Below are 15,782 nucleotides of genomic sequence, written 5' to 3' on the forward strand. Positions count from 1 at the left end.
ACATTAGATTTGACTGAAAGGCTGACAACATTAAATATAAATATTTTCTCTCTCTCTCTACATACATACATATATCATTAAAAATAAAAAAAACAGATACTAGTAAAATATGCTGATATGATATATAAGAATCACCTTCCATGAATAAAAGTTACAAATGTAAATGCTTTAGATCAGCTTAAATTTTATTATGCTTTTGATAAATCAGCATGCTACAGCATAGCTATAGACACCTCAGAAGTTCAACAACTTAATTCTCTACCATATTAACCAGATTAATACAATTGTAACATTAATGCTTAATACTAAAATGTCATCATTAAATAAAGACAGACTTTAGAAACTCTGAAAATGGCTTTATTTTGACAGCTGATATTTGGCCAATCGAGAAACAAGTGTTTGACGAAAATTATGCACTACAACAGTGTTGCAGTTTTCCTGACCAGTTCAAAAGAAAATGTTGAAAATTAAAAGAATTTACAAAGAGCCTGACATTGCTGCTAAATAAAAAGAGTACCATGGTACGACAATGAAATTATTGGAGATGAACACCTTATAAAAGATGTAACGCAAGAGAATATTTGAAGACCCTGAAGGGCTACAGTGGCTGCAAGTTTTCCTTCCTGCCACTTCATTCATTAGTGATCAATTTCTGCTGTTAAGGAACTTCTTTGCCCTTCATTTTAATTGCCTCATTTATTATTAATTTAATACTCGCACCTCTCGAATGCTTCTTTTTTCTTTAAATGGCAGCAAAACAAAAAACAGATGTGAAGTGAGCCAGCCAAGTCAGTTCCTTGAACTCCAAAAATGTTCTTAATTAGAAGCCAATACTTAAATGTTATTTTGTCCATGGCTTATTTGTGCTCCAATTCTGCCATACCGCACATTTACAAAACAGTTGATTTTCTTCTTTAAGAGCACCAACAAAATACTTAACTGACCTGAGCAGATCAACATTCATTTTGTTTGTCATTATTGTTTGGCTGGTAATTGAGGGAAAAAGGAATAATTGAAAGGCCTGAGTCTGTTTTAATTAAATTGCAGGCAAAAAGCAATTAGCAGAAAAAACTGGGCAGTAATTAAGGAAACGATTAGAATGAAAACCTGTAGACAATGCAACCCTCCAAGATTTTAGCTGCACACCCCTAATCCAGAATAATGCAACTTAAATCGTGAAAGTGGAAATTTAAGGCCTAGGGAGTTAGCAGTCGGTGGAAGAGGGTGGGGGGTAAGGAAACACATCGATTTTAATTATAGATGCCACTTCAGTAGGCATCTAACATTGCAGAAAGAAAGAAAGAAAACAAACGCTGCTTTCCATCTTGCAGAGATCATGAATTCCTAAAACACCACATGGTGCACCATTCAATAACTCTATGAGCACATACAGTCATGACCGAAATTATCGGCACCCCTGGAATTTTCCCAAAAAATGCACCATTTCTCCCAGAAAATTGTTGCAATTGCAAATGTTTTGGTATACATGTTTGTTTCCTTTATGTACATTGGAACACAAAAAAAAAAACAGAAAAAAAAAACCCAAATCTGACATAATTTCACATAAAACTCAAAAACCAGGCTGGACAAAATTATTGGCACCCTCAACTTAATATTTGGTTGCACGCCCTTTGGAAAAAATAACTGAAATAAAGCGCTTCCTATAACCATCAGCAAGCTTGTTACACCTTTCAACTGGAATTTCCGACCACTCTTCTTTTGCAAACTGCTCAATGTCTCGCAGATTTGAAGGGCGCCTTTTGAGATCTCTCCATTAAGTGTTCAATCGGATTTAGATCCGGACTCATTGCTGGCCACTTCAGAACTCTCCAGCGCTTTGTCTTTAACCATTTCTGGGTGCATTTAGAGGTATGTTTGGGGACATTGTCCTGCTGCAACACCCATTGACCTCTGACGCAGACCCAGCTTTCTGACACTGGGCCCTACATTGCGCCCCAATATCTTTTGATAGTCTTCAGATTTCATGATGCATTGCACAAAGTCAAGGCATCCAGTGCCAAAGGCAGTAAAACATCCCCAAAACATCTTAGAACGTCCACCATGTTTGACTGTAGGTTCTGTGTTCTTTTCTTCGTAGGTCTCAATCCGTTTTCTGCAAACAGTAGAATGATGAGCTTTACCAAAAAGCTCTCCCTTGGTCTCATCTGTCCACAAGACGTTCACCCAGAAGGATTTTGGCAAACTCCAGTCTGGCTTTTTGACGTTTCTGTGTCAGCAGTGGGGTCCTCCTGGCTCTCCTGCCATAGCGTTTCATTTTGTTCAGATGTCGACGGATAGTTCGAGCTGATGCTGTTGCACCCTAAGTCTGTAGAACAGGTTGAATATGTTTTAAAGTTGATTGGGGCTGTTCATCCACCATTCGGACTATCCTTCATTGCAGTCTTTTATCAATTTTTCTCTTCCGTCCACGTCCAGGGAGATTAGCTGCAGTGCCATGTGTTGTGAACTTCTTGATTATGTTGTGCACAGTGGACAAAGGAACATGAAGATCTCTGGAGATGGACTTGAAGCCTTGAGATTGTTGATATTTTTCCACAATTTTTGTTCTCAAGTCCTCAGACAATTCTCTGCTCTTCTTTCTGTTCTCTATGCTTAGGGTGGCGCACACTCAGACACACAACACAAAGGTTGAGTCAACTTTTCTCCATTTTAACTGGCTTCAGATGTGATTGCTACATTGCCAGCACCTGTTTATTGCCACAGGTCAGTTCAAACAAGCATCATATGCTTGAAATAAAATGATTTACCCACAATTTTGAAAAGGTGCCAATAATTTTGTCAAGCCCATTTTTGGCTTTTTTTTCTCTGTTTTTTTTGTGTTGTTCCAAAGCACATAAAGGAAATAAACATGTGTATAGCAAAACATCTGGAATTGCAACAATTTTCTGGTTTTGCATTTTCTGGGAAAATTCCAGGTGTGCCGATAATTTTGGCCACGACTGTACGATGGGCCCACTGTCAGTGCAGGCGCAATGAAGAGGAAGAGGCCAAGTCTTGCAGAATTACTAACCTTCTTGTGCCTCTTTGCCATCCATTTGTCCCAGCTGTTGAGCATGTCCAGCCATTTGGCTTCTCTCTGTCTCAGCACATCTGGGGGAATATCTTCAATTCTGAAAGAAAATACACAATATATTGTTAAAGTAAATTATATAGCCATCCATTCTTAAATTAAGAGGAATCAAGTCTCAGGGCATAGCATTTGTGGTTTCCTTTAGTTATCTTTGTTAACACAGACGCTGCTGGTGGTTCAACAATGCACAGGGCGTCATTAGTGAGGTGAAGTATGAGCAAGTGTATGCATTTCACTTTTATTAACCACACCATAGACCAGGCTACACAAAGCACGTACGTGAGTTCTTCAAAACAGAAAACGCTTTCCACATAACTACAAAAGCAGATGAGTGTGTGCAGACGCTGAACATTTCTACACAGCAATGAAGGTATGTATGTCTTTATCTGCACCACATTAAAAGTGTCTTGAACTAATTTAACAATTTGCAATACATTGAACTACAACTTTAGCATCTTTGTTGCTTCTATATTAAATGAATTGTCCCTCTGGGATGAATAAAGTACGATTTATCCATGTCTATCAATCACATGGTTCCCCTCTCATCCAGGTATCTGTTACTTGCTATAGTTTCCACAGAAATTGCTGTGTTTAATTTGATTGAAATTTGCACAAGATAACCCCACTAGATTTCACATGACCTCCACAGGAAACACAGCCAACTTGGGGGTGGTGGAAAGGCTGCTTTGGACACAGAACTTAAAACGTTGACACCAATAATATATTTAAAGATACTGTGGTATATCACGAAAACACAATTTCCCTACCTTGAGATCATAAAAATATACTGCATGTTTAAACAAGCATAAATCTTTCTAGCAATATTCTTGTGTCAGTTAAGAATTGTAAAAGCAGCCACCAGTGCCACTGCAGCTCTTGTGGCAGTAAAACCTTCACGGCAATTAAACCAAACGAAAGCTTTCCAGTGATGACTAACATTTAAAACAGCCATCTAAGAAGCCTCATTCCCAGATGCTGACACTAACCATTCTGGCCAGTGACGTGACAAAGATGTCAAACCTGTCTGTCTGAATAAATCAGAACATGCTCTCCTGGAGACAATTTCACATCAGCCCCTCGAACGCAGCCTCATGATAAGGAAGATACAACAGGACTGAGATTATGTGACAGAAATAAATAAATCATAGTGTGCTGGGTTGCTGTTTACTTTTACTGCTTTCTCAAAGGAAAGAATAAAAGGTGAGAAATGATCTTTTCTCACTGTCACAGTTCACAATGTCAAACTTGGCCCCAGGCAAGATCAAAGGGTGAAATACATTCTACAGTTAACGTCAAAGAAACCTGAGGCATTTCTACTGCCACATAAATGGAAGTTGTGTTGCTTCGCTTTTTCAAGATGTCTACCCATAACCTTTTATTTAACAACTTCCACTTGAACCAGAAATCCCCTTGAATCAGCACAACTGCAGCTAAGGCAATTTGAGCACTTGGCGTTCAGCGCTACGTCTTAGAACCACAAAGGAGGGTTGAGACAGCTTGACACATGAATTTGACGCTTTAAGTGACAGAACTGACTGATTCATAAGCTTTAATTCTGTTATACAAAAATGAGGCGGCCACCCTGCTTACACGACAACGCCAGTTACACACAGAACAATTATCCAAAATGACATCTGACATTCTTTTTCATCTTTCTTTCTATATACACCATATAACACAGCTCCCACCAGTGTTTCAGCAATATATAAACATAGCCTCACCAGTAAATCTCAACAACTTTGAAAAACTAAAATTTGAATTATAAAAGTAAATTTCTATTATAAGGATTAAGATATGCCACAATGTTATAAAAACAGAATGATATTATAGGACAAGCTGTGTCCCTTACAGTCTTCCTCATTTTTTGCAGTCCATTCATTGCACAGACCAAATACCAAAGCTGCATGTTTGAGTGATTTGCTTCAAAACAGGTTCTAGTGGCAGAAGCAATGTACAAGAACACTTCACGTGACTTACACCAGTACACAGTTTTAGAGCACTTTGGCAGGTCCTTGTCTCCCGGATTCGCTCTCCTTTCCCGTTTGTACTTTTTTGTGCAGACTAAAAATTATTCTCTTACCGGTGCAGCAGTGAATCACAATATTTCAGCTATCCACTACTGCCAGAGAAAGGAGCGCTCGGCTTCTCAGTTTGCCTGTTTTTTCTTATTTGATTCTTCACCAACTACTGCTTTTTTAGTCTCACTTGAATTTTCATTTTGGCATGATGAGATAATCAAAACCACACTAAAATACAACTGAAATAAATCCTTCTGATAATGCATGAGCAAAAACAAAACTGATCAGATTATGACGACAGACAGGTTTAGTGGCCTTATTGAAATATGCCTCTATGGCTGCAGACTGAAAGATTTAGACCATAGTGTGGTGTGCGTTAGGCCGGGTTGAAACTTCACCTGACACGACACATGCACCTGCAGATGCTACTGCTATGCAAACAATGTACTGCCTATACTTGGGCATGTACTTTATGTAAATCTGGAGGATTCCACCAGGTGAAGTGCGAGACATCATCACGGAGATCGGCTTTGCCGAGTTGTGAATTGCCCAAAACACCCATTAAATTCCTAGGACACTTTGTCATAATAACTCTGAAATCCATCAATCCAGGGACGAACCCATTCCAGCAAGCATCTGGACGGGGCATCAGCTCATCACAAGGGGAATACGAGCGCACACACACACACACTGGTGTCACTTTAGCATCACCAAATCCCCAAACCTGCATGTCTTTGGAATGAAACCGGAGTACACTGCAGAAACCCACCAGAAAAAAGGAACACCAGCGATTTGACTCCTTGCAAGGCAGCAGCGGTACCACTCTGCCACCCCCATAAGTGTAATTATTAACAGTATTAATTATTTAAATTGCATTAACGATTTATCTGTAAAATGTAACCAAAAAAAACTACGTGAATAAAGTCAAAATTTCCACTTTAAGCACAAAATAGACCTTTTTTCTTTGTGTACCTAATTTTTTTGTCTCTGTGGTTAAAATACTTATAATACATGAAAGTGCAAAAAACACACCAAACCTTTCGTCGCACATCGAAGCATGCACACTGATCCTGTAGGATCTGTAAAGCAGTTTGATGTCACATGTTGATAGTTAACGAATACGAACACACCGCACCCCACGATTTTTTACTGGTACTTCAACTCGTGTACGCGTTGCCTTAGTTTCCGAGGACCTGCTCAGAGGACACGTCAAATGAACACTCGGAACGCGTGCCAGCCATGATGAATGTGCGTATGCGTTCTGAGTGTGAAGTATAAACCTGCCCTAAGAGCTATGTGCAGGCCTTTAATCAGGCCAGCAGGGATATGACAGTAAATAGGTGCCATTATACCAACCTTTCAGGCATATAGCGCAATGCGGTTCCCCCTAAAACTGGCTTGCTGGGTTCAAAGACCTAACAAATTCCATTTGTTTGATGGATACACAATGTGCACACCTTAGTGCTGCTTATATGTGCATTTTTAACACATTACTCTGTTACCATATGATACCAGAACAAGATGCAGTCAGTGGGTTCAAAAGTATTAAACGTTTCAGGCAAAATAGGAAGAAACATTTGATGTGCAGGATGGTGGGATGGAGACGAATTTCCTAGTGACAGTTCTTCAGGGTTTTATGAGATTTTCCTCAATTCCAAAACCAGAAAATATGCAATGAATACAAATAAACAAATCTTTTCTCCAGTTCAATTGGACTTAAAACTGTTTTATCATTTATTTATATTTTAAACATATGCTACTTTTTATCTCTGGAATGCAGAAAATCATGTAAAGCAGAAGAAGGGACAAATGTGTTTGATTCAACAGTCAAGAACACCAGCAATTGTGCTATCACTGGCATGACAGTGCCATCAATGGCATCTTCCTCTGACTGCGTCTGCACAAGAGTTTGCCAGTTCTTCACACACTTTTTCTGCCAAGTGAAGATATTTATCTGTCAACTGGACATAATTCCACAATTAATTAATGAACAGATAATGTTGGGTTCCATTTATGTTAATCAGTTTCAAACCACTTTGTCTTCCAGTCTGTTTAAATAAAATTGTCTTTACTTGTACCCATTATGCAATTAAAGTTTATATTTGCATTTTTGTTGTTTCAAACAAACAGAAAAACTGAATGTAAGGAGGACAAAACTCAATAAGAAAAAGAAGAAAAACACACAAGCGTTTTCTTATCTGGATGTGAGATGAATAAATGATTCCAAAGTAGAATGATACAAATGTCTTTTTTACTTTTTGGAGGCTAATATGCCTCTCATTTCTTCTCCGATGATCTTAGCAAAAACCTAGAGGGAGCATTAAGCAGAAATGAAGCCAACGCTACCACATTAGCAATAAATCTAAGCAACACTTTATGCAAGTGTGTGAAGCTAAATATAAAGTAGCTTGTCAATGAATAACCAGAAGTTCTCCTTTTAAGGTCAGTGCCACAATATTCTGGGCAGAGTCCAGTCGAATATATCTATTGGTCTTTTTCACACTAAAAGAGTCTGGTGAAATTCACTATTTGGTGCATGGATAGGACAGAGAAAATATCAAAAGCAGCAATCAAAAACCAGCCTCAAGGCGATCGACACAACATTAATGTAGTTTAACCTGCACCAAATGCTCTTCACTCCACAACTCGTGTTCTTCTTGTGTGTTCAATTCTGCCAGTACAGATTAGACATAAATTAGTTCTTATTGAGTTTATGTTGGTGAAACCATTGCATTGAGTGACTATTTGATTGAAAGTAATAAACACACACACACCTTAATATGCTATAAAATCTTATAGATGACTATACACCGAAATTTGTTCTACCTAAAAAAAAAAACCAAAAAAAAAAACACAATCTATTAAGTTGTGTAAAAGGTAAATTCTGTCAGTCTTTAAAATAATATATAAATAAAATAAAAAATTCAGATTAAGCATACCTTACTAAAGGAATGCTGAATATCACTTTATTTTAAGTGTCCTGCGATGGACTGCCGACATGTCCAAGGTTCACTCCTGCCTTGCTTCCTATGCTAGTCGGGATTAGCCCCAGCCACTGGTGACCCTGGCCTAGATTAAGTGAGTTAGGAAATTGATTTACTTTAAGGATTACAGAACTTTCTGATAGGTGAATTGGACCACCATTATTAACAGCACAGCTTTTTATTTCAAGTGTCCTTAACTTGATAATCATACGGTTTTGTTCACACAGAATACAAAACAGAAATCATGCAAATTCTTTAACTGAAGAGTTGCTAGGGGTGATTTAAATAATTAAAAAATTAATAATCAAGGACATATCACCACACTTTAAACACAAACAGGATGTCTGATCATTTCAACTGTGCTGCTATAATGTGCTCCACCAGGAAACTCAAAAAAGATCTAGCTAATCATTTGCCATCTACTTTTTCACCTAAAATAGTGGGAAAAGACCACTCGTGCCAATTTGTGTAATCAGTAACAGAGTAGACTCAGGACGTCCCATACCATGCATCACCTTTCTGCTCTTTGACTGGCAGTTAGCATTTCAAAAATCAGATTCTTGGCACATCAACACCGTTTTTTCTTTATCCATCCATGTTAATTCCGTAAATAGCCAGTTAACGGGGATGTTCAATGTGCCAAATGGACACCTGGCTCAGCATTATTATAATGTGCAGAACGGTTTCTATGATCCATCTCCATGCTATATTCCCAAACGGTTTACTCAAACTTGCCATTAATTTTGCTGAATATTCATTTTTTTCCACTGAATATTTGGCAGACACCCTTTTATCAGGTGACATACAAAGTCAGGACACAGTATGAATGTGGAGCGTGAACAGGTTAAGTGACTCACTCACAAAGTGAGTTTTAGAGGGGAGTCAGAACTTACTGAGCTTACTTTCCTGCTACTCACAGTGTGGCTTGGTGGCAGTCACTTTTTTGAGATCAACCCTCAATAGCAGTCACAATTTATGCCTTACTAAAAAGATAAGATAAGAGGAGGTTACGTAGCTGAAGAGGAAATCATTTCCTGAACAACATGACATTTTCAAAAAAACTCCAGCCTTGCAAGGGTTTGTAGCACCAACTCTGCTGAGCAAGATACCAAGGTAACGTCCTATCAATTCAGTGGATCCCAACCTCTTCTATGTCCCAGACCCCTAAAAAATGTTTGCTTTATGCTTGCAGCCACTAGAAAAGTTTAATCACATTTGAAGATGAAGTCAGATTTCCCATTTCTGAATCACAAATTGGGAAACATACAGTGCTGCGACTAAACAATCAATCGGGAATGGTCTCCCTTCGACTTTCTCGTATATTTAGATATGGGGATGGATATTTGAGTAAACCGCAAGAAAATGATTCTATTTTTATATTTTGTCCATTAAAGAACCATCAACAACAAATCAAATTAATATATTGAAGAATTATTGGAAAATTAAAGCTGAATAAATCAGACCGTGCAACAGCATGAATAAAAGGTAAAGTATCATTTCTGGAAAGCAGAAATAGCCTAGTTGACAGAAATCTACATTTTGTACGTAATAACTGTATGCAAAACTTGGTTGGCCAAAGTGAAAGCATACTTGGGTTACCATGTTTACACACACACAGACCTAATAGTAAAAATGGTATTTTCGTATTCAGTGAGGAGTAAAGCATCGACATCCATAAAAATCTTAAAATTGAATTTTTGGAGGATTCCAATACTTTCTGTATATTTCATATACAAGAAAGTCAGGGAGGTCGAAAATGTCGAGATTCAACAAACGATTACAATACTTTCCCTATACTTTATATACGAGAGAGTAAAAAAAATAAATAAAAGCTTGTAACTCTGTGCATAACATTTAAATATAAATGGAGCAATTAAAATGTATTAATCTCAGTAATCTTGCAAATGTATTCCCCGTGAAGTTTAGACAATCAACTGATAATCCAGGGTTTGGGGTATCCCACAATGCATCAAGCACCATGAAGAATTGGCATATGATATATAATCGAGGGCTGGTGTGCCGGTAGGCAATCAATCACAGCTGATGACGAGATTTGCCCCCCGATGACACCTGCACTGCAGTTCAAACACAGATGCAGCGCACAGTTAAAATTGCTGCACTACTGCCAGGAACACCAACAGGAAAGATGGAACGAGTGTAAGCAGCCAGGTTTGTGTCCAATTTAGTCCCCCTTGTACCAAAATCACCCAAGCAAAAATGTCAATCAAACCTCAGAATCAGTGACACTTCACGATCAGGCCTTACACAGAAATGAATCCAAAACTTTTGTCCTTCTCCATGAATCATCGCAAGGTCCAAATTACACTCCCTTAAAAAAAGTAATTTGTCTTTCTAGTAAAAGACCTACAAATGACGACATACTTCAAAATGACTGTGCTACAGTGAAGTCGAACAACGTGTCCCACTCAATTTTGGCACATCACGCCCCAGCCTCCTTCTTTATTGTACCACTGGGGCACCCCAGGTTGGGAACCCGTTTTAAGGTAACATACTGGTCTTGATTGATTAAATACATGTCTCTTGTTTTTTTTCAAATATATCTTTTAACTGCAAGGAAATAAAAACAGCACAAAGTATCCTCTAACTGAGAATGGAATCAAACAAATGCAAAATATGGTGATAACCATTCTGGCATCAACCAACAACAGCAGCTGTAGTTCAACTATCATCAAAGTAAAGTGGCTTTTTGTGTAAAAATTAACAGACAATGAAATGGAAATTCAAGGAGAATGAAAGCAGAAATTGGAGGAAGTGGATTACACAAGGGTGAGGCCAGAAAGTATAAACACCATTTCTGTTAAGTCCACATCTGATGCAAACACTTGCTTCTGTTTTGTGTGTGATAGAAGCAATGAAATCCATACAAAACTTAATTATTTATATGTATTTATAGGTTTATTATTTGACAAAGCATAAACCATGCTTAAGGTTTTAGAAGACAGAGGGACAATAACTAGTAGACACCAGTGGCCACAACCACATCTAGCTAATCCAGTTAAAATATCCAAAATATTTTAATTAAAACTTTCATTAAGCAGAGAAACTGCGAACAAGCTTTTTTTGGTTAACTAAAGCCTCATTTACCAAAAGCACTATGGAAGGGACAGCATTAGGTTTGCAATTTTCTATGTTAATTTACTTCATATCTGCACTGCCACCAAATTGAAAGCTTGTCTGCTGCAGGAATTTTATAATTTAGACTGCTAGCTTCTAACACAGCTAATCAGCCAACACAAGTACAGTGCCTGCAATAGCTGACATTGTTTAGACGTGTCATTATGACTGCAGCTTCTAATTTATACGTGTCCTGTGCTATCAAGACTCCATATAAATTGTCAGTTCTCACACTTACTGTATGACTTAATAATGCAGAAGGTACAGAAGCTTTCCCCCAGGGTTTATTTTTATTTTTTTTAAAGAGTATTTGAAACAAGTTATTAAAATAAAAAAAAATAAATAAAACTTAAGTCAGTGATGCCACCATCTGCAGGTCAGGCACTTTTACACAGCTAAGTATTCCAGAAGCTGACTGGGAACAAATATCTAAGTGTGTACTTTGTGAATTCTGTTTTTCTTAATAAAATGTCTCGAGAAGAAACAGCACAAGCAACCATTTACAGCTCTATGAAAAATACCAATTTGAAGGATACTTGGTTATTACTATATTGGTAGGAGATGCACATACATTTTCTGGACAAATAACAGAACTACAACAACTTTGGTGAAAAGGCAAAGCTTCAGAACCTGTTGACAAGCTGTAAGGATTTAAAATGGTCTGAATGTCTCCTCTCGTTTCCTATGTTCTGTAAATTGGGGGTGTTTGGGGAAACATCAAGAAAGGCAACAAAATGAATGAAGACCAGTCAAATCTGTCGTACAAAAAAAAAAAAACAGTTAAAGCTGAGCTCTCCAGGGTGTCATGACGCAGAATGAAGGATGTTACTGAGAGAATTCTCTAATTACTTTTGAAGTTTCTATGTCAATTTCAACATCCAATATAGAACAAATAAATATACATTACAACTGTGCAATTAGGTAATGATTAAATATATGCTGTACAGGCCCCTCCACAATCATTGGCACATCTAAGGTTATTAAAAAACTTCATAAAAAAAAAAAAAAGTCACCTTTGAGTGAATTAGTCAAATCTCGCACTAGAAAAAATGAGAAATCCAACATTTAACTGAAGTAAGTTTATTCTGAGAAAAAAATAATTCCTCATGAAAAAAACTTATTTTTTAACAAAACCACCTGGGCCACAATTCACAAAAAGTGCTTTTTTTTTTTTATATATATAAACATTTTTTTATAGGAGATGGACGTCTGAAGTGGAGCTCCGTTAGCAGCAGCTTAATTTTTTCTCTTATTTCTTATTATCCCAAGGTATCCTGTATTTACCCAACCTGAGGAGTTTCTACTACAGTACATAAACATGAGCAACAAGAAAGGAGGTCAGAAAGAAACAGAAATGAAATCTAAAGCTACATCTAAGTCTAGACAAGCATTAAGTCCAAGTGCAAGGTACGGCCTTTCAGAGACTGACCTGGAACAGACAGGCGAAAACACAGCCTCCCCAGGACCCTGCTTCACTGCATTGTCTCCTGTCGAGAACGAAAATGGGAGCAAATGTACAAGTGATGCAGGTCACAATAGATCACCGATTCCAGAAAATCACTTGAAACTGGAAATGGCCTTGCAGTCCATGCTTTCATCTGCTCCTCGTGAGCCGGAAGCATCAGCTGTAACGGGGATTGCCACTTCACCAGCAGAGCACAAACGCCAAAACGATCTGTCTGAACTGAAGGTAATGATTGCAACAATGGCCATGGCCATAAATGAGCTCAAGAAAGACATTCAGAAAAATATAAAGAAAGAAAGCTAGAAGACAAACGAGAAGCTGCGGCTGGAGATGCAGGAGTTGCGGCAGGATAATAAAGACTTTGAAAAATGTGTATATAATCACTTTGATGCAGCCTTTAAAAGGTATGCTGCTAAAAACTGAGGAACACATTCAGGAAAATGCATCCAAACTGAGAGCACTTGCCGATCAGCTGGGAAGATGTTAAGCAGACATTCACGACTCGAATTGAAACAGCCGAACATTTGGCATCTACTGCCGATAGAAAAGCTACAGCTACGAACTGCGAATGCAAAAAACTCAGAGACAGACTTGCTGCTCTGGAAGATGGATGCGTAAGGAATAATATTAGAATCGAAGGTCTATCTGAGAGTCGTGAAAGTCCAAACCCAGTGAAATTCGTACCTGAACTATTCTCAAAAATAATTGGAGAGAACTTTAAAATCAAACACCGCTAGCAGCAGCTTATCGTATATGTGGAGCAAATACCTCTAAACCTAGGACTCTAATTGTTCGCTTTGAGAGATTACAATTTAAGCTTAATGTAATGTCACTTCTCAGACAGAAACAAGAAATTATTTGAAAATAACCACATTCGTATTTTCCCTGATTTCTCACCCTCAACAGCTGCTAAATGTGCAGTTTTTTACAACATTAAACAGCGGTTACACAAAGCCGATATCAGATACAGCCTCTTGTACCCTGCCAAACAAAGTGGATATTCAAGACAAATATTACATCTTCACCACAACGGAGGAAGCAGAAAAGGAGTTAAGAAAGCTGATCCCAACACTTTGAAATACGATCGTGAGTCACATCCAGTCATGGCAAGGCAAGAAGATATTACCTGCTGTCTGATCCGCTTGCAATGATACGGGTACCATAATTATACATACTTGTCTCTCCTCTGCCACTTTTTTTACTTTTCTAAAGGAGACTGTTTAACATCATACCCTTGGTTTCTTGTTATTCTTATTATTGCATTAGGGTTTACTAGACTTATCCTGGGAGACTTTTTAACACCATTCCTTGGGTTTACTAACTTAATGTTTCAAGACTGTTGAATATATTTTATGCTTATAGTATGTAGACTTTATCGGCAATAGATATCTCTTATTTTTTAATCCTCAAACACCATTGCTGAGGGGCTTGCTTTGTTTTGGACATGCTCTGTCTCTAGGCATGTCAAAGGACTGGGACTTTGTGAAGTGGGGTCCAGCCTTACGTGGGGATGGAATGATTACAATGAAATCAATAAAAAAATAAAAAAAAAAAACACATTTTGAATCATCATTGACCAGAAAGCAGGAGACAGAGCAGCAGGTGGAAGAGGGTGGACAGGATTAGAAATGAGGACATCAGAGGGTCAGCTCAGGTTGGACAGTTAGGAGACTAAGTCAGAGAGGCGAGATTGCGTTGGTTTGGACATGTACAGAGAAGAGATGAGGGGTATACTGGGAGAAGAATGTCAAGGATAGAGCTGCCAGGGAAGAGGAGAAGAGGAAGGCCTAAGAGAAGCTTTACAGATGTGCTGAGAGAAGACATGCAGATGGTGGGTGTGACAGAGCAAGATGACGAGGACAGAAAGTGATGGAAAAAGATGATCAGCTGTGGCGACTTCTAACGGGAGTAGCTGAAAGAAGGAGAAGAAGATTCATGTTTCTCAGGGGTGCCAATAATTGTGATGGGGACATGCGTGTAAAGTCGATTCAGAAAACATTCAGGCTCCTTCACTTTCTGCACACACTGTGTTTTAGATGTAATTTTAAATTGAATACATTTTCTGAAAACATTTTTTCACTTTGTCATTATGGATCATTGAGTGCGGAATGATGGACAATAACAGTGAATGTTTCCAATTAACATTAAACCTTCAACACAATAAACTGTGCATAGTGTGAAGGGGTCTGAACACTTTCAGGATCCACTGTTGCTTAAATACTGTAGTCTAGGTGATGCATTTGCAGCATTTTTTTTAATTTAACATTAATTTGTTACCTGTGTGTTTACTTGTTTGTTCACAGTGTGCAAACAATGCATGAAATGTTTTATTGTCTCAGGAAAATGCTTTAAATAAGCAGGTGGATATGGTACCCTTTAAATAAACCTGACACTTCTTAACAAAACCCTTGTCAAAAACAACGAATGTGGCATGATTAAAAAGAAAAGTCAAAAGGGTACACACACATCCCAAAAGACAAAATCATTTATGATGATTAGTCAAACACGTTAAAACACAAACCACAACACAGAAAACACCAAGTCAGTGGACAACCAATTAGGTGTGTGAGATGTCAGAGCATGGGACACCACCTTGAGTTGCAGGCAGGCTTCAACAATCAAAGAATAACATTTAGGACTAAACTAAAACTGGTCAAAAAACACCCTTATGAATAAACAGCTGCAAACGAGTCGCTTCCTTCAGCCTTGTCAGAAATTTTACAGACAACCAAGGAAAGAACAGCAAAAGCAGCAGCTAACATTGGCCTCTAGAGAACTTAATCCTTGTTTTTAATGCTCACATGGTGCCTGCCCAAACAGCTATGACTGCTTTAAAAAGATTTATCTTTAAGCCAAGGACTTGAAGTTAAACTGCACAAACACACAAGCGGTGCATATGAGGGGTGGCCCTGATAAGATCCAATATACCTGATGAAGTGCTGGTGATGGATGCTTTGACAGGTTCATTAATGCGGGGTCATGGTAAGGAAACAAAAAGTTGTTCCTAAAATGAGGATTAAGGTGCAGTTCCCGCCAGGGCCGTTTTAAGAACGAGTGTCATGCAAGACCAGATTAAGATCTCCGTGTGC

The 15,782-nt window shown here is 38.2% G+C and overlaps 1 protein-coding gene across 1 annotated transcript in view; it reads right to left on the reverse strand.

The window, feature by feature from the left end:
• tbc1d10ab (TBC1 domain family, member 10Ab) overlaps positions 1-15,782 on the reverse strand; it is a 64,061-nt gene that overhangs the window by 23,032 nt on the left and 25,247 nt on the right. Inside the window, exon 2 of the mRNA XM_039772229.1 lies at positions 3,032-3,131. Within this exon, the coding sequence (XP_039628163.1) occupies positions 3,032-3,131 (100 nt within the window). The remainder of the gene's footprint in view (positions 1-3,031; positions 3,132-15,782) is intronic.

Source organism: Polypterus senegalus, chromosome 12 (assembly GCF_016835505.1).
Source record: "Polypterus senegalus isolate Bchr_013 chromosome 12, ASM1683550v1, whole genome shotgun sequence".
In the NCBI taxonomy this organism is placed as follows: Eukaryota; Metazoa; Chordata; class Cladistia; order Polypteriformes; family Polypteridae; genus Polypterus; species Polypterus senegalus.